Here is a 19,377-nt window from a genome sequence, read left to right on the forward strand (position 1 = left end):
GTAAGGCCATGATTGCACCCAAAAAGTGTAAAGCTATGGGGCTTAAGCTGGCCTTAAGTGATACAAAAGTCTTGTGCTAGCTCTCTGCATGGGGGTAAAATTTTCACCCAAGATGAAGATTTGTACTTTGAAAGAGTATTTCACTTTGGACCCCAAGCCCCTGCACAGAGGTGTTTCACCCTTTGACAGCAGAGGCGACGTGTGGAGGGGGGACATGTTCCGCCCCCAGATTTGCTGCTTAGCTTGTACTGAGCATGCTCACATAGACTGAGCGTGCTCAGTAACACTGCTGAAGCCAGCTGCCCTCACTCTGCACCCTCACTATTGGCAGGCACGGGTTGTCTCTTTTTAACAGTAAAAAAATAATAGAGGCTCTAAGATGTTGGCAAAGCTGCATCTAAGTGTTGCTGTAAATCATCGTTTTTTTCTCCAGGCTGGAAATCTCATGGTATCTCCCACGGGAAAATGTGATCACTATTTTCTTACACACAAACACTCACTGTGCAAGATGAACTCTTATGAGGGTTGACAATATCCATGGGTCCTTTTCTTAATAGAACAAATACTAGTTAAAAACCAGCTTGCACTATAAACAACCCATCCTTGAGTATCACTTCCTGGCTAACAAAAACAGAGGTACTTTTGTTGAACCCCGAAAAGGAAGGATAGCTTTGTATAGCTGGAGACTGGTGCGCTAGTCAATTAATGAAATGGATAGGGTGGGTGTACAAATAGCTGTGTGATTAGACAGTAAATGTTTGAATGGTATTAAGTATTATTGTTAGTTGCTGCTACTTCTGTTGGGGTGATTTTTATTCAGACAAGGAATATTTGGAGCAAAATCTTTTTTAGAAAGTTTACTTAAATACACTTTTTGTAAACCATGAAAAATTTGTGTTGAATTTAACAAAAAAAGAAAGTATAAGTTAACTTATCCATGCATAAAAATACACCATTGTAACTTTAAGAACTTCATGTCTTTCAGAGATTAATGATAGGTGTCATGCTCTCTTACATTCGGAACACACAAATTCAGCCGAAACGGATGAAGCTACACTCACCCCTGTTCTGATAGAAGACAACCCCCGTGAATTTCTTGTAAGCACATCCTTCTTTGAGATCCTGTGACCACTTATGACCACATGGCCACTGCAATAATTCTACCCCAAGGCCTATGCGCCAGTCCAAACAGGGATGAAGTAGTGCATTGGCTTCATACTGGCTCCTCTGCACAAGGGTGAATTCCACCATTTAAGATCTTGAATAGCTTTATAAGCAGGAGCTCTTATCACTTGCTAGGTTAAATTTACTAAGGGTAACTGGTTTGAAAATATGGCTCCCTTGTGCTGTGTGTTGTTTATTTGAGGCTTAAATGCTGTGTGGCCTAACCAGCAACCTAACCTTCCCCTCCCTTGCTCCCAAGGGCAGTAATTACATGCTAAATTACATTACTATTACATGCTCATACCAGCAGGTCATTATCTGCACCACCCACCTGCAGCAGAAATGCAGGGTGGTTGCATAGGGTGAGTGTGTGTGTGTGTGTGGGGAACGGGGGGGGTGTCTTATGCCTCCTTATGTCTCTCTGTAGGCCTGGCCACTGTCTGGCCCTTAAAGGTATGTATGCACAGCAGCTGGGAGCAAGCTTCCTGTCTGGGTAGACAGACTCACACCGACTGTTTGAGCTGGCATGCTAAGAATAGAAGTGTGGACATTGCTGCCCGGACAATGGCTCTGGCTAGCCGCCCGAGTCCAAGCCCGCCCAGCCCTGTGGGAACCAGCTCAAGTGGTTAGCCTAGGTTGCCACCCTTGCAGCAACCTCTATACTGCTATTTTTAGCATGCCAGCTTGAGCGGCGCTAGCGTGAATCTGCCTATCCGGATCAGGAGGCATGCTCCAAGCTGCTGTGTAGACGTACTCTGAGGTACGTCTACGCTGCAAAGAAGAACGCGCGGTGCCCAGTCTAAGAGCCTGAGTCAATGGACTCGGGCTGGTGGGGCTCAGGCAGGGAGACTAAAACCAGCAGTGTAGCTGTTCTCATGTAGGCTGGAGCTGGGGCTGTGAAACCAGGCAAGGGGGGAAGGTCTCTGAGTGTGGGCTCCAGCGTGAGCGGGAATGTCTGCACTGCTAATTATAGCATCACAGCCCATGTCAGTTGATCCAGGCTCTGAGACTTGGCGCTGCGGGTTTTTCTTTGCAACGTAGACATAGCTTAACTGGCTTTGTGCCAAATCTCCCAACTGCAGAGAGTCTGGGCTTGTCTTCATGTACAGCTGTGTCACTATAGTGAAGTGCTATAGTGAAGACGCTTCTCCCATTGGCACAGTTAATCCACCTCCGCGAGAGGCAGTACCTAGGTCGGCGGGAGAAGCTCTTCTGTTGATATGGTGCTGTCTACATGGGGGATTAGGTCAGTGTAGCTACATCACTCAAGGGTATAGTTATACCGATATAGGTCTGTGGTGCAGACCTGGCCTCTCTCTCTCCCCTTTTACGATACTAACTCTGACCTTTGAACATTTACATTCTAGGATTCCCATCATAAGGAAAAGAAGTTTGTTTCAAACCGAGCACTAGCCCCTAAAGACAATGAGGATATTAATTCCCATGACAGTGAGTTTACAATGAAAGGTTTGGGGATACTTTCCACTTGATGTAGCTTATGCCTTGCTCAAATAGAAAATACTCTTCAAGGAACTGGTAAATCATATTTAATGCTATTATGTCCAATCTGTTTCGGGAGCTTCAATCAAACTTTAATATAGACAGAAAGAGAGACAGTCTTCTCATTTATTACCAAAGTGTCTTGCTCACTGTACCGAATGTATAAATCACTTTCAGGCAAGATGTTGGAGATCTGTCTAAGGGTTATTATGAGAGATGATTATACTGCTTTCTCAGAACAAAATCATAACTTATTTGGATTGTGTCATTAACAATTTACTTTATTTTGAGGTATTTTCAAAATAATTTAAAGGTCTGCATCTTAAAAGAACATAGATCAGCTGAAGATAGACTTTGACAGGACATACTGGAGTTATTTTTGTTTCCAGGTTTTATCTTCAGTTCATATTTCTTGCTCCCAGTTCAACTTACAACAAATAAAACTGGCTTTTTATATATGAGACAGTTGTATCATTTATATAGTTCTGTGTATGCAGAGTCTCCGTATTATAAATATGTATATTTATGGTCACATCAGTTCTCATTTGTATCATTTTTACTCATAGAGTCTCTTAATTGCATCAAATTCACCCAGAACCCATGATGAGGAATGCTCAATTCATTTGTGTAATTATTTTTTATAACAACGATCCAGATTACATAGGCCTAGTAGAAGCTTCATTTCAACAAGGTACTTAAGTACATGCCTAACTTTGAGCATGTGGGTAGTCACATTTTAAGTGAGTGAAGTCAATGGGAATTTTTCCATTGACTTCAATGGGGCCAGTATTTCACATTTAGTGTTTTGTCCTCATTTGCATTCCTGTCCAGAGGCTCAGCTCTATTTCATTACCTAAATTTGCCATTGGCTAACTGTTAACACTTGTGCACAGGACAGGTATTTTGCTTTCTGCTAGTGCTACCTAGCTGGCTCCTTCTGTGCTGACGGTGGAAGATTACTGAGGCTTTCTCAGACTTGGAATTAGAGCTGGTCAAAACATTTTTGTTACACTTTTTTCAAGAAAAAAATAGTTTTTCGATTAAATGGTTTTGCCAAATTTTGAAAAATACAGAATGTTTTGGTTCTCATTTTTTCTCCCCTTTCACTCCATTCTCTTACCTTCTTCTTCTAGGTTTAGTCCCATCTATATGGGGTTGTATCTTTGAGTCCATTTTCTCCATTTCAGTCTCTCCTGATGCCATTCATTGGAAACTCTGCAGCTAATCACATCCTTCTGGATAATATCCATCCATCTCGTCTGGGTCTTTCAACCCTTCTCTTATCCTTCACTTCTAAGTTTAACATCCTGTTTTCTAGATCTTTTCTTATGCCCAAATCATTTCTCTCTTTTATTCCTTCCAGAAATGGAAAAAAAGGAGGAGAAAAAACAAAATGGTTTTATTTTTTTCCTTGAAAAACTGAAAATTTCCATGGAAAACTGTGACTGGAATGGATATTTTGTTGTTTCTTTCCAGTGTTTCCATGGGAAATACCTAGCACTCTTCAAACATCACCACTCAGAATATATTTATCAATCTTGCCCAAACATTGATGTAGTGCTTTCAGAAGCAAACTATACATAGTACAAACGTGTTTCATTAGCGCTGGCATGGTTGTGCTTCCCAGTGTGAACAGGGGTAGTTTTTGTCCGAGAATCATGTTAGACTAGACCATTTTTTTTATAAAAACATGCCAGAGATATTACCTACATATCTGCTAGATACTGCAGTGATCGGTGCTTTACATAAGCCCATCTACAGAGAGACAGAGGGGACTAGTAGCTTTATGTATAACGGTGGTAGAAGACACAGTTTGGCTAGCACAGCTCTTGGGGGAGTAAAATATCCTTGCGTACAAGGGTCAAAAGAGCCATACGAACCATCTAGCACCACTTTACATTCTCATGGTCAGAGCTAGCCTGGTGCTGCTGACACAGAGCTTGGGCCGTAGATTCTTCCTTCTGTGTCCCAATAATCGGTGTATTGCAGGTCGTGCTGCCTCCTCCTCGGCGGAAGAATTAGAGAGGGATACACTGACAATGGCAAAGGTGCACAGGGTGCAAGCAGGAGGCCAAGAGACTGCAGGAGAAGATGAAGGCTCCTGCTGTCCATACAAGGTACGTAGCAGGGCTGCTATTTATGTTTTAAAACTGGCTTTTTCCCAGATAAACAGGCAACCAAATAAACGCTCAAAATCAGCCGGCGTGACAGCATGAACTCAAGCTGGTGACATAAAAGCTAACTCTTTGTGCTGTCACTTTGTTGCGATATGTTAACGTATGACCCTTAAATCTATAGGTTGGCTTACTGTGGCCGTACAACTCTTATACGTCGGGCCCTACCACATTCGTGGTCCATTTGGGTTAATGTCACAGTCATAGGATTCAAAAAATCATAAATTTCACAGTTTCAGGTATTTAAATCTGAAATTTCATGGTACTGTAACCGTGGGGGTCCCAACCCCAAACAGGGTCGTGGGGACGGGGGCCGCAAGCCTACTGTATGGGGGAGGGTCATGGTATTACCACCCTTACTTCTGTGCTGTCGCCTTCAGAGCTGGACAGCTGCAGGTCGGGCACGGAGCTCCGAAGGCAGCACCCCGCCAGCAGCCGTGCGGAAGTAGGGGTGGCAACACCGCATCACGCCACCCTCACTTCTGCGCTGCTGCTACTGGCAGCGCTGCCTTCGGAGCTGGGCTCCCGGCCAGTAGTTGCCCCTTTCCGGCTGCCCAGCTCCTACACTCGCCCGATTTCCCGGGGGAGATCAGATTTCACGATGCGGGACACGTTTTTCATGGCCATGAATTGGGTAGGGACCTACTTATACAGCTCTCCATTTATATTCTCTTTCTCCTACATAATCAGTGGGGCTGATTCTTCCTTTGTCTCTTAACCGTGGTCCATGCAGGCTAATGATGGTGACAGAGGGTCAGGGCTGATTTCAGATGGAACCTCAGCAGTGGAATCACAGACAGGAAAAGGAAGGCGGTCAGAGGAGCAGAGGTACATTAACCCCTGAGAGCATGGACTTCTGTCCCATATTCTGTTTCACTCACAGAGGATCAAAGCCTGCCCCAACTTCGGAGGTTTCAGGGAGCCCTGACCCAATGCAAGTTGTTGGTTCTACTGCAGAAAGGGGGAAGTAGGATATGGGGACCCTGCTCAAGGGTCTGCTCACCTTGTGTGCCATGGAGCTCTGCAGGGATCCTCTAGCCTTCCCCCCATGCCCACTGAGGGAAAAGCACAGAATAGCTCCACTGCCATTCTGTGGTCTGGGGGTGGAGCCATCTATTGCTTAGCTCCAATGGAGACCCCTCATTCACTGAGTGACTTCTCAGGCTGTGCATTGATTTCCAGAGCAGTCGAATCACAGTAAATGCAAAGCAATGGATTGCAATATGATATGAAATCACAGCTGAGCAACAAGGAGGTATTATTCTTCCAGGTTAAACAGACTTAGATATAAGGGGCAAGTCCTGCACTTGGAGGCCAGTATGAAAATCCCATTGCAACCGTTGGGAGCCATAGAGCCAAGGGAACATTTGGCCCTAATCTATGCTTATAGTATACACGTGCCTGAAGATCATATAAGATGCAACATAATGGGTCAGGATACTGAAGGCATTAACTCCTCCTGTTGAAAATGACAGTTTGTTTATACGGAATCGTTTTATGGGTCTGATGAAGTAACCTTCACATAAGCAAAATGTACATTGACTTCCAGTTTACATGTGTAAGAAATTACTGCTAAGAGCTAATCCAAAATCATCTGAAGTCAGTAGAAAGACTCCCATTGACTTCAGAAGGCTTTGAATCAGGCCATAAGTGTCTGAGAACACAGTTTAAAAAAGAAGGAATACCATTTTGTCTTTACCAGCACATTTATTTATTGTGTGTAGACAACGATTGACATATTTAAAATTACATCCAGCATTCATTAACATCACCCAAATACAGGATTTAAATGCTAATGGATGCCAAGTTCTTCCTAAATTCACTGGAAAGATACTTTAAATCCAGCAAGCGTGTGACTGTATTTTCAGGACAAATGTGGACTCCAAACGAGACTTGGACATCACTTACATGGGTGTAAAAAAACTGCAGGTGTCTAAAATCCTTCCAATGCAAGGTGAGAAACACAATTTTTGGCAATAAAGTTTGTGTGTTTGTGTAACACCGTAGAAGGGTTGACTCAGGGCTGGTGCGCCCCTGTATGGCTGGATGTGGGAGTAGCAGACTCTCCTCCTCTAGCTCTCCCTGCTAACGGTTGCTCCAACCCTGTGATGGCCAGCGTCTTCTCGCAGCTCAGCCTTTCAGTCAGGTCATGTTTAGTCTAACCCCTTCCATGGTAAACACAGAGTCCAATAAACTAAACTCAAATGAACGTAAGTCTTTGCTGCTACCCAGGCTCGCTCGTCTGCGGGCTCTTCACCCCTTCCCAGGCTCTGCAGGGATGTCCTTCCACTCTTTTGCAGTGATGCCTCCCAGGGCTTTCTCCTTGGAGGTCTAGCTCTAAACTCCATAGTCCTTCTTCCCTTGTGTCAGGGTGTTTCCACACCACCTTATCCAGTGGACTGGAAGGGACCCCAGATCCTCCCTCTCCTTTGGGTTCCAGTCCAGGCAGGGACCTTGTGGTGAGCAGCTAAGATTTGCTGTCTCCCTGGATCATCCTACCTTGGCCTTCTTTCAGGCCCGTTCCCACAGCCCCTTCCTAAGCTTGCTGCTCATCTGCCTCTCTCTAAGTCCTCCCTTCACTCTCTACCAGCTAGAGATGGACTGCAGAGTTCTTCCCCTCTCTTCCAGCAGCCTCGGCTTTCTCCCTTTATTGTCCCCACACAGTTCCTTCCCCAGCTGGGCTTAATACAAATAAATAAGAAGAAGAAGTAAGAGGTGCAACCAGGTGAATTAATTGCTCTGTCTCCAGTTAGGGGTACATCACAAAAACACTTGCAGGTGAGTCAAATCCCCCTTTAGCAGCCAGTCCTCATAAAAGATAACAGCCTACTGTTGCTACCAGGTAGTGGAATTACTCCTTTAGCTCAGATGATAGAGGTCTATGCTTTGGTGGTGAGAGTGCTGGATCTAAACCCTTCTGAGTAACCGTACTGGAGGTTATTATATTTGCTCACTCATTACATTATTTAGCTCTTTAGTGTTATCTGGCCTCTTTTAAATGTATGCACAATGTGATATTAAAAATAGTGCTTGCCTTGACTGCACTGTTAGTTTTATTGACTTTGAAATGAAAAATATAACTGTGGGTAGAAGGTGTAGCTTGAGTAGGAAAGTGCTACATATATATTATATCAAAAAATCAGTATTTGCCAGATGGAAAAAAGTCAAATACCTGGAGGGTGAGAAATGTTGTTTGCAAATTTCTAAAAGATTCTTGCAAACAGCAGAATGAAAAGAAAAAGAGACTAGACCCCAGTCCTGTGGCTGGCTCCCCACAGGCTCTCCCAGATTGAGACTGATTGAAGTAAGAGAGCAAAAGCCCTAGGAGTAAAGGATTGCAGGATTTGAAGGCTCAAGTACTTGACATTAACCATTTAAAATAAAACTAAATGACTGTCATGATCGCTGATTTTTGGCAGATGTTCCAGTCAACGAAGAAGAAGCGAAAGTATCTGCACCATATGAGAAAAATCCTGTTGAAGACAACCAGTTGATTAAGCATGTGGACAACGATCCATGTGATCCCTTTGATGAAGAGCCTGCTTTGAAAACATGTTCAGGGGGACTAGGGTCCACAGGATCATCCACTGAATCACACGACTCTTCTCTGAGATGTGAGAGTGTAAATTCGTACCACTCCCTCCCTGAATTTCATAAAGTGACTGCGGTTCGGATCTATGTCGCAGAAAGCTTTGTTTCAGACTCTGAATTAGAAGCTGAGGACACAGATATTAGCCTCCCGGAGGAGTTTACCATCCAGCAACAACTGTGTGATAGTGATGATGATGCTGTTGTGTTTCCTAACCCTTTGACAAAGGCACAGGTAGCAGTAAGTGACGGAAATGAATTATTAGCCCGTGATATATGTGATGAACAAGTGCCCCACGATGATTGCAATCGTGAGGCCTCATCGCTCTTTCATGGCTCTGAAAAACGTCTTGGAGATGTTTCAGAATATGAGTGTGCTTATAAATCACATTCTGTCACTTCCTCAAACAGCGAAAAGCCAACGCTAAGTACCTCAGGGAGAGAAGAACCATTTTCCTTTCAGTTTGATAACACTGCTAATGGAAGGAGCAAGCCGTACTTGGAAGCTTCAGCTCTACTGCCTTGCTCAGAAAACTGCAGTATAAACAAGATCCCCTCTCAGGGAAAATCTGAGCAGGATTCAGATTCATCATCTAGCTCCTTATTGTATAATGATGATTTTTGTACTGAGGAGACCTTTGAACAACAGGGTTCTGCAACTAGCAAAGCGGAAAAGGATGATAAAAGTTATGATTTATCTGTTGGTCAGAGTAAAGTAGCGTTCAAGTGGTTTCCACCCGAAAGTTCCCTGAAGCATCTAGATGCTGTTCCTGAGCAATTCAATAACTGTGTATTGCTTCCACCTAAAGAATCCATGACAAATGATCAGATGCCATTGTTTCCTGTAGACTCTTCACTAGCCTCCAGAGACTCTTCAGAAGCTAAAATTAATCACACAGAACTTTTAACGGAAGAACACATCTCCAATAAACCAAATGAAATTGCATCTCCACACTTATCAATGGCCTCAAGTTCTGAAGAGGCTCCTACAGAAGCTGAAGTCAGTTCATTTGACGCACGAATCTTTCAAAGCGAGACTGCACAAAATCAAAATAACTCAGCAAGAGAAAGTCAAACCTTCAAGAAACCTGAGATAGGGCCGCTTTGTTCTATTGCCCCCAAAAAGCAGGTGCCACAAGCAAGGCGCTGCCCTTCGGAGAGTGAAGATGATATGATTTTTATCAGTGATGAGGTTCTGCCTCCTATTGATAAAGATACCTTGTCAGAAATACTGTCTCCTGTTGATGAAGTGCTGTCCTATGGAAGTGTTGATTTACCATCATCTAATAAAAAGGATTTGTCATTGTGCAGTGAGGACCTTCCCACACCCCCAGAAGAGGTAGGTGGGATAAAAAGTGGGGACATTAGCTTCAGCACAGAAGACTTCCCTTCTCCACCAGAACAAATGACATTCTCCGAGATGAGAGATTCACACTATTCTCTGAATGAAGACATGTCAGGACAAACGGACGAGTTACCCTCATTAGGTGATAGCACTATGCCTGAAGAATTGCCCCCGCCACCTCCAGAGTTAATGGATGTTCTTTCAGCTCAGGATGGGACTCTCTCTGGATGCTGTTGGGGTAAAGAAATTATTTCAGGTGGAAAGGAGGACTTATTAGAACATGTGACAGCGGAAAACGAGACAACATTGCAGCCTTTAGGCTCACTCTGTGTGTCAAGTCCCACTTCTTCAGGTCAAGCCATTAAAAGGCCGGAACATTTAAAGAAACAAAGCAAGCCATTTTTAACACTGTCCAAAGCTCAGGAATATAATGATGACCCATTATTATCATTTGAAGTTGGAGACAGAGTATTAGTGAAGCGCATCCAGCAAGGTACACTGATGTTCAAGGGATGTACCTCTTTCGATGAAGGTTATTGGGCTGGTGTGGCACTTGACAAACCAGAAGGTGATCATGATGGAACTTATGGAGGAGTGAAATACTTCATGTGCGCGAAATATTTTGGCATCTTTGTCAGACCTGATCAAATTTCACATCTCTTGGAGGATAATGAAAAGAGTTCTGATTACTCAGGGGATGAAGACTCATTCTCTGATGATGGATCATCCAGGGGGGACTACCAACATGCTGATGATAACGAGCAGGGAACAGGATATACAGAGCGGAAACCTGAAGACACATACAGTGCAAGAGGTTCAGCACTGAAAGAAAACAAGTCTAGATCACACATGTCCATGCCATCAGGAAAAGAGCTCAAAGGACAGTTTCCTACCAAAGGTCAGTATATGTCCAATGAATTCACTTGTCAAGCTGACTTAATATGTTTAGAATCAGAGAAGGAAACAACAGAGCTAACACAGATAAAGAAAGAGACAATTGCAGAAGATGTGCTTCCAATGAGAAATAAAGACAGTAACACAGAAGAAATACACAAGAGCAAACATATTAGTTGCTTGTTGAAAGATCAAGAAAGAAATAAACTGGCTGACGATATCTCAAACGAACTCACAAAAAAACTTTTGTATGACACTTTAAGTGCATTTTCTGATACAACCGAACACAAATATAAGAGTGCCTTTGAAAGAGAACTGCGGAATCATGTTAAAGGCCTCAAAAAAGAAGGCAATCACAACACTAGCTTATCAGAGCGATCAGCTGAAGTTTTGGGTGTCTTACTATGTGACTTTGATACACTTAGCATTCATGGGCCTCACACAGCACAAACAGTAACAGAAAAAATTGTCACTAAATTTGTAGATGATGCAGTGAAAGAATATAAGAAAATTAAAAGGAAACAAGAAGCTAAAGCAGACACGATGCTTCATGTATCTTCTGAAATTCCTCAAGGCACTTTGCCAGTAAGTATAGACTCAGGAGTTTCTTTGTCTTCTAGATATAGCTGTTTAGGCCTTGATCCTGCAGGTGGGTATCTGCAGGCAGATCTTTGTGCTTGTCCAGTTGTCTTTTTTTTTGCCATCAGTAAGTTATATAATGTCAAGAGAACAACAATTCTATTTGGGAATGTGCAAGGGAATCCTGAGTTTGGCTCCCTTCCAACCTTTGAGGTAATGCTCTGCCCAGGGAGGGGCATTCCACAGAGGCAATTAAGGATCAGGGGACATGCTCAGCGTGATTCTTGCATAGACCAGGCTCACCCTGACCCATCGCAGAGTGACTCACATGCAGAGTACCCCTGCTGTCAGCAGAGGTGTGTGGGTGTGGTGGGTTGTGCATGGAGCAAAAGACAGTTATAGTTAAAACTTTTGTGCAGCATTAATGTACATCGGCTTGGGGGTCAGTTATACTGGAATCTGGCTCTTAGCTGCTAAGCTTAAATGGCTCTTTAAATATTAGCAAACTGAATACCTCTTAAAATTGTGTAAAAGTACAAATGTAAATGCAATGGATTTTTTTCTTTTCTTTTTTTTTTCATTCAAGTTCCTTATTAAGATCCTCGATGCGGGTGTTTTTGGAAGCTCTGAAGATTTTGATCAGCTCAATTCAATCCATCATAACAAGGAGATAAAAACTCAAAAGCAAACTCAGCATAGATTAGATCACTGGCACTCAGCTCCTTGGAAGAAAACAATGGAGGTTCCTCTGGTGGTACCACATAATAGTTCACATGTTAAGATACTGTCTGCACACGCAGTAGATGAACTATGGACTTCTCAAAACATTTGTTCAAATTCTAGGCGGATCAATGTGCCAAAGAATTTTGAATGTAATGACATCTCAGATGACGATCTGGAAGCAGAAAGCAAGAGGATTTACAATCAGGTATTTTTAAAGCATTAACTGCGGTTTGCTTTTTCCCATTTTTTAAAAATGAAAATTGCATTTTAAGGAGCGCCTACCTTCAGTCGAACTGTACCGACTATAGCAAAGGGAGACCAAAACAGGTACAGAAAAATGAAGAGTTAATACATTGTTTTTATTAAGCTATAGTGAAATAAAATCTAGATTGCACTGATGTGAGACAACTATTTTGTTGCCGTCCACTGGAACACGCACAAAACCAACATGATTTTCAGTCCCCCCTGTTCACTATTACATGTAAAATAGCAGCAGTGCCTAAACCATTCATATTTGCACAGTAGGTGCTCGGATAGTGCTGCGCTGATAGCGACTAGTATTAGGGTTCATATGTTCTTTCGATTCTGGCCACTAGCGGGTGGCATAATCATACCCGCTTTAGAGATGTCAGCAATATAATTGTGTGTGGGAACCTCGCACTGAGTCTGGAGACTCCAGGGCTGTCAGTCTGGCCCCTTTCACCAGCCTTAAATTAACTTTTGAAAAAATAGCAGTGGCAGATTCAATTGATTTTGCTATTCTGTTTCCTCTTTGTTCCAGGTTATATTCGATTTAACTCATGAGCTGCTGCATGCAGAATATCAGGTGATGGCAAATCCAAATCCTCTTCCGTGGCTCAAACAAAATTTGGATTCTCGCTATTACAGACATATTCGCAGAGAAACAGATATCAGTGAGGTCAAGGTACATCATGGTGATTTAAAGGGCACAATTCTGAAAGTGTAGAGTTCTAAGTGTGTGATGAGTAAAATGGTAAGGAAACGTACAACACTTGGGCAAACAGGGTGATAAGAGCGGAACACAGGTGGTGATACAGAGGGTTGATCTGAATGCATGCATAACAATAGAGTGAGGTGGGCAGCTAATCCCAAAATCCCCATAGCACATAGACTTCTAAAGCCATTTAATTATGAATAATTAAGTGGCGGGCACATACTCTACAGCCTGGAGATGTTTTTACGTTAAAATAAATGGGAATTGGGCCTCTAAATCTCTTAGTCAGCTTTAATCAGAGGTATAGCCTTTAAAGTATTCTCACTTTAAAAATGTGTTTTTCAGTAATGATGACCTTGAGCCCAAACCCAGAATTCAGCACACCCCACACCAAACCCACAAACTTAGGGACAGTTCCAGATTTTTAATTTGAATTTCACAGATCAAATTAACATCTCTCATTTGCCACTTCCACATCAGTGACAAATCCTATATGCACAGCATTACAGTTCAGCCTTTTATTTTTGTATTTCAAAGTCATTTATTCAGAAAGAAATTATTAAGATAATGAACTTGGAAAAGAACAGCTTGGAGATGAAGAGGAAACTCCTTAGTATGACCAAGTATGGAAATTGTAAGAGGGACCGAGTGGATCTTATTCTGGTAAGCCTAATGGAGACGTTTTATATTTTATATATATTAAATCTACACTCCTTACTGACAGAGCTACATTTGCTTAAAATAGCATAGTGAATGTTATGACTCTCCTGTCTTTATATTTACAATAATAATCCAGCATTGTCAAAGCATTAAGGCTCAGGTGATGGATTTGATTGCATGTTCTAGTGGTTGCTTTCAATGGGAATTGCAGTTACTCAAAAACTCCTAAGTTTTGGCCTTGAATTAGTTCATTTTATTTAGCTTTCTGTTTGAATGCAGAATTAAGTCTGCTCATTGGGCTCAATCCTGCAAGGTGCTGAGCACCCTGGTCTTGGGCCAGCAAAGACTTTAAACAGGCATTTAAATGTGTGACTTCTCCAATAGACTTCAAAGGAACTACTCATGTGCTTAAGGTAACATGTGCGAAGTTGCTTTTCTGAATAGCAGACCAACTGCTCAGCATCTTGCAAGATCAAGTCCTTTTTCTAGATGTCAACCTTTATGTCTATGCTATATTTTTAGATTCAGGAGCTCCACAAAGAAGAATCTCAGTGGACTGACTATGCTGAGGATGAATTAGCTGTGAAGATGAGAGTAACTGAAGACATTTTTGACAGCTTGGTCGTTGATACAATAGGAGTTCTTAAAAAGATCTCTCTCAAAAGAACTTCTGATTAGATGTTTTTCTTAGAGCCCATAGTGGTGGAGGTTTTAAGCTCTGTGAGTTTCAAGGCAGTGGTTCCATAAGCATATGCTTAAGAATTTTCATTCTGAACTTTGCGTCCAATACCAGCATCTCCTGGCTAAGTTATATGTTCATATTCACAGTGAAAAGGGTGTAAACAATTGACTTATAGGGATGAAAAAATATCACACACCCCTTATGCACTATAGATAATGTCTTCATGGCAGCCCCACATATGCTGCTCCAAAAAGCCAAGAAGGGGTCAGCCCAAAGGAGGGGCCACCACATCTATGGTTAGGCAGATCCTGTGACCCCCTACACACTTCTGGAGAGGCTGTGGCCGTTGTGGCAGCCTACAGGCTGGAGTTGCAGTAGCAGCAGCTACAGAGGGGCTCACCAGCAGCTCTTCACTTTGACCCTGGATTGTGGGAGTGGATTTGATCTCCCTAACCCCCTCCAGGCTCTCCCGAATTTCTCAGGATTTATGCAGGTGGAATGGATTTTGTTCACATTTGAGACCACGATGCCTGCTCTCTGCACTAATATCTCGGCCCTGCTGCTCATGAGCCTTAGAACCATGCTGTCCCCTCTGCTGGTTGTGCTAAACCCCTCAGTTTCTTGAGATATTTCAGATTAAATTGGAGAAAGAAAAATTAGACTGGAGCAAGAACATACTGTACAGAATGATCCTGCACTGGCTGGGGTAGGCAAATGACCAAGTAGGTATTTCTGTTTTAGAGTCTGTGTGCTGATGTAAGTAAGACACATACCAATTTTATGTACACTGTGATGCACTTTAAATGGGATGTTTCCTATCAGCAGCCCAGTTCAATGAATGCTGTCTATATTTATGAAAATAATTAGGTCTTTGATATGCATTTAGCACAGGTGTGTTTGAATTATTATAATCCCCCTAAAAAGCATGTATGTTGAGCACGTACGACTTGCCTTTTAATGGGCAAAATTGGGAAACTGAGGAAGTAGAGGAGGAAAATAGGATCTTCACATTCCTTGATCCAGATAAGGTTTCTGTGCGTGCCCTGTCCTTGAATTTTTTTCATATTCAGAAAAGGCCAATGACTTTGTTACTGTTTTAAACAAACATTGGCCAATAGAGACTGGGGGTCTGATTTGTTTGTATATGATTTGTTAATTGGTGTTTTATTTAATTTACCAATATACAGAAACTGCTTATATCTAAGGAATTAAATCATTAGTTCAGTTGATTTATTAAATCCTACTCATTCAGGGAATCAAGATAATTAATTTAATATAAATTATATATAACTGTTTATATTTAAGGCACAATGTTAAAGATTTGGTATTGTTGGACAAGATGTAATGCAAATGTATTTTTTGTTTATATTTTTAAATATAGATACTTCATACTGCAGTTTTCATTTTGACTTGTTAGACTTCTGAACAACTTGAATAAAACCTTTTTTTTAACTGTTTTCATCTCAGACTGGAATGGATTGAATACCATATGTTAATACGTTTATATTATTTTATTAGTTACCCGTTTATATGACAATAGTGCGTAGCGACACCAATAAGAGATTAAAGTCCTGTTGTGCTAGGACTTGTACATCCATAACATGAAAAGAGCTTACAGATGTAGGCAAAGATTTGTGCATGTCCTTAACTTTACACATTATAGTCCTCTTGCACTCAGTGGGGCTGTTCACATTGCATAAAGTTAAGCATGTGTGAAAGTCTTTGCAGATTCAGTCCCTAAGTAAAGCAAACAGAATGGGCAATTCTGACATTCAGCTGCAATATTAAAATATATTCCATTATTCGGTTTGGGTGAAATTAGCGTGTCCTGGGGTACAAGTAGAGGCACAACCACAGCAACGCACATTCTAGGCCAGATCCTTGGCTGGTGTAAGTCAGCATTGCTGCACTGACTTCAGTGAAGACGTCAAATTATACCAGGGAAGGAGTTGGCTGGACTTTCTTGTGTTTAAATTCTCATTCTTAATGTACCACTAATGGAGCCCTCAGTTAAAAGTGCCCAAGCCAGAACGGATGTCGGCAATGCACAGGTGTTCACCCCCACTGTGCGGATTGCACTGGCTCCAAACAAGGCTAGCCGTCATGTCACTGTCCTCCAGTGCAATGCTACTATAGACAGCAAGTGCTGACATCATAACCCCAGCAGTGCCAACTGCCCTCCCTCCCTCATCCCAGAAGGCATCAGGCATTTCCCCACCAATTCTGTTGGACACAGAAGGAGTTGCTAAAGCTCCCACAAGCAACTGCTTTGGGAAGCTTTGATGGGAACAGTTGGATAGATACCAAGAGGGAAATACACTGCAATTTTTTACTAGAGCGCTATGTGTGAGTGGAGGATAGTATTTACAACCAAAACAAGATGGCTGTTGTGGCCTCTGGCACATTCCTGTTTACATGCGTGCCATCCTACTGCTTCAGTTACAATATTTAGATTCTCTACTGTAGAAACAAGCTTTGGGACCAGCTACGCTTTCCTTTCACCACAGTAACCTGACCCCTGACCTTCATACCTATTGAATTAATTGAAATTAAAACCCTTGAGGGTGAAGGCTCTAACAGAATCAAAGGGCAAAAGCATCCGATGGAGTGAGAAGCGAGAACTGGCCTTTCGGCTGTTTCCAAATGACATGAAGAAATGAGGGACAGAGGAAGAAGAGAAGCAGCTATGTGCACTGAACATTTTGAATCCCATTTTGAACATCTGGTTGAGGGAAGGGTGTCCCTGAGTCACTTTGTACAGACTGAGGCAGCCTGGAAGAATGTTAATGCCAAAATAAATGCTCTGGTCCCTAGCTAGTAGCAACTGGACCACGTATAGAAGTTGCTGAGCCTACTACAGCCTTGGCTAACAGTACAGGGTCTTTTAACTTAGGTAGAAGAGGCTCATGTTTTGGTTTCCCAGGTTCACTCCCTGATGCCAGTGACCCACCCAGGGTGCAGTGTTACATGTCCTCTGCCCTTTTGGGGAGGTTAATGTTCCTATTTTTATCCTCATGGTAATTCAGCTCTTTGTTCCAACAACAAGGTATTCTTATTGTCAGTACAACAGGGTGTGGCCTTCCATGCTTGTCTTCCTTCACACATGGCTCAGACCCTACCTCTGGTTTGTAACCACTGTTGTGTATTTTATTTGTGTTATAGTAACTCCTCCCCCCACTTACTGCCCCATGTAGGGTGACCAGATGTCTCAATTTTATAGGGACCGTCCCGATTTTGGGGTCTTTTTCTCACATAGGCACCTATTACCCCCCACCTCCTGTCCCAATTTTTGACACTTGCTATCTGGTCAGCCTAGCCCCATGCAGCAATTCTATTTACAGTATCATAGAATCATCATCCCCTTTTGACTGAGAGAGAAGAGCTTTCCCTTTACCCTAGCCAGTGCTGGTTGGCTACACGCTTCCCTTCCTCCCCCAAGCATTTCCTTCCTGTGCTCTTTTAAAACTACTTGCCTGTTAATGGGCTAATTCACTCTTTAACTTTCTAACCCTAGTCTAGCCTAATAATCAGGCACACTCCTCACCAGCCAGGCTTTCTCTGGAGGAACCTAATTCGTACTAATAGTGACCATAGTGCTGGCTCAGCTCCATCTCTCAGCACTCTCTCCCAGTCAGCTAGATGGGTTATTAACTCAGTTTGCTCCTGCCCTGGTCTTACAGACAAGTTGTTGGGTACGGTAACACATCTATATATTGAAGCACCATAGTTTTCTCAAAGTTGACTTTCTTATTATTTAGTACCACCATCATCAAGGATACCTGTTATGTATGTTAGCAATAAAGAAGTATTTTTGAGTATAATTTATATATGTGAATGAGTGCCTCAAGGGCTTGGTTTATTTTAGAGTATTCAGATTGCAGGGCTGTATGTTACACTTGAGAGAGATGACCATTACAGCAGCAATCAGGAACCTAAGTGACGCCTGAACCTTTGCAGGATAACTATATATGGAAGAAGGACAAAGCTATAAAGTAACTGCTGCTTGATGGGAATAAAAAGTTTATACACAGAACATGTCAGACGTGTTTAATATCCTCCACCATTATGTGTACAAAGCCTTAGACTTTGGCACCCAGATATATTGACCTGTTCAGGCAGTGGCAAGACTTCAATATCAAGATTACTTTATTTCAAGGTCTAATATTTTGCTTGCCTTGGTTTTGATCAATATTAAAACCTCCTGGGTCAATAAATCTTGATACTAGCCTCAAAAGAAGTCATTATCTTTCATAGAAAATGATTATTTCTCAGTTAAACCCTACATTTAATTTTCCTGTAATCCATCTCTTTCAGTCACACACATTTAACAATTCTTCTTCTGAATAAATTGCACCCTAAAATATCTTAAACATTGCCAATTTAAATTCCTCGTTAGCAGTAACTATGAGATTTTGATTAATTTAGACTCCACTCTTGAAACAATCTCATTTTGTTGCATTAGATATACAATAAAAATAGAGACAGAAAATTCTTTGGATCAAATTAAAAGAATATAAAGACACAAAGAGTGGCATAAGTTACAATTCTGTAAGTAGATGTAAAGGAACATAGACTGGTAAGGGGTGGCAAAGAGGTGTGTAGCAGGTGAAACAATTAACAGGAGAGTAAAGGATAAATCAAGGGGTGATACCAGCATTTATGTTCTCTCTGAATTTGGCCTGTTGGATATTTATGGTACAACAGCTAAAAACAACAAATATATAGTGAAAAGGGCTTCATGGAAATTTGATCTCAAAATATAGATCTAGCCAAATGCAAAAAAGTATTTGACATCCCGAGAACTTTTGCTCATTTCTGTTCGGTGATGGTAAAACTTCAGTGTTGAACAATGTTTAACCTCCAGTCAGAACATAATGCCAGTCTCTACTGTCCACCTTCATGCTTTTTCGTACGCTGCCCCTCATGCTTGGGAGAAACTCCCTGTAAACAACTGGAAAACTAACTCATTATCTTCCTTTAAATCTTTCCTTGCCAACAAACAGTCTACAAAAAATTTGATAGAGGTAAGGCAGCTGGTGTACTGGGACCGCTGCCTATTACACTGACCAATACTGTCTTATTATTTCCTTGTACTCCTGTTCGGTCCATCTGT

The 19,377-nt window shown here is 42.0% G+C and overlaps 1 protein-coding gene across 3 annotated transcripts in view; it reads left to right on the forward strand.

The window, feature by feature from the left end:
* The window catches only part of CCDC187 (coiled-coil domain containing 187), a 71,392-nt gene extending 55,671 nt beyond the window's left edge, over window positions 1-15,721 (forward strand). For all 3 annotated transcript variants that reach the window (XM_075120502.1, XM_075120504.1, XM_075120503.1), the window contains 10 exons: window positions 986-1,098; window positions 2,532-2,613; window positions 4,654-4,781; window positions 5,572-5,666; window positions 6,707-6,792; window positions 8,258-11,250; window positions 11,831-12,172; window positions 12,749-12,892; window positions 13,460-13,585; window positions 14,105-15,721. In XM_075120502.1, the coding sequence (XP_074976603.1) occupies window positions 986-1,098; window positions 2,532-2,613; window positions 4,654-4,781; window positions 5,572-5,666; window positions 6,707-6,792; window positions 8,258-11,250; window positions 11,831-12,172; window positions 12,749-12,892; window positions 13,460-13,585; window positions 14,105-14,260 (4,265 nt within the window). In that variant the 3' untranslated portion in view covers window positions 14,261-15,721. The remainder of the gene's footprint in view (window positions 1-985; window positions 1,099-2,531; window positions 2,614-4,653; window positions 4,782-5,571; window positions 5,667-6,706; window positions 6,793-8,257; window positions 11,251-11,830; window positions 12,173-12,748; window positions 12,893-13,459; window positions 13,586-14,104) is intronic.
* Window positions 15,722-19,377: the final 3,656 nt, after the last annotated feature.

This window comes from Caretta caretta, chromosome 16 (assembly GCF_965140235.1).
Source record: "Caretta caretta isolate rCarCar2 chromosome 16, rCarCar1.hap1, whole genome shotgun sequence".
NCBI lineage: Eukaryota > Metazoa > Chordata > Testudines > Cheloniidae > Caretta > Caretta caretta.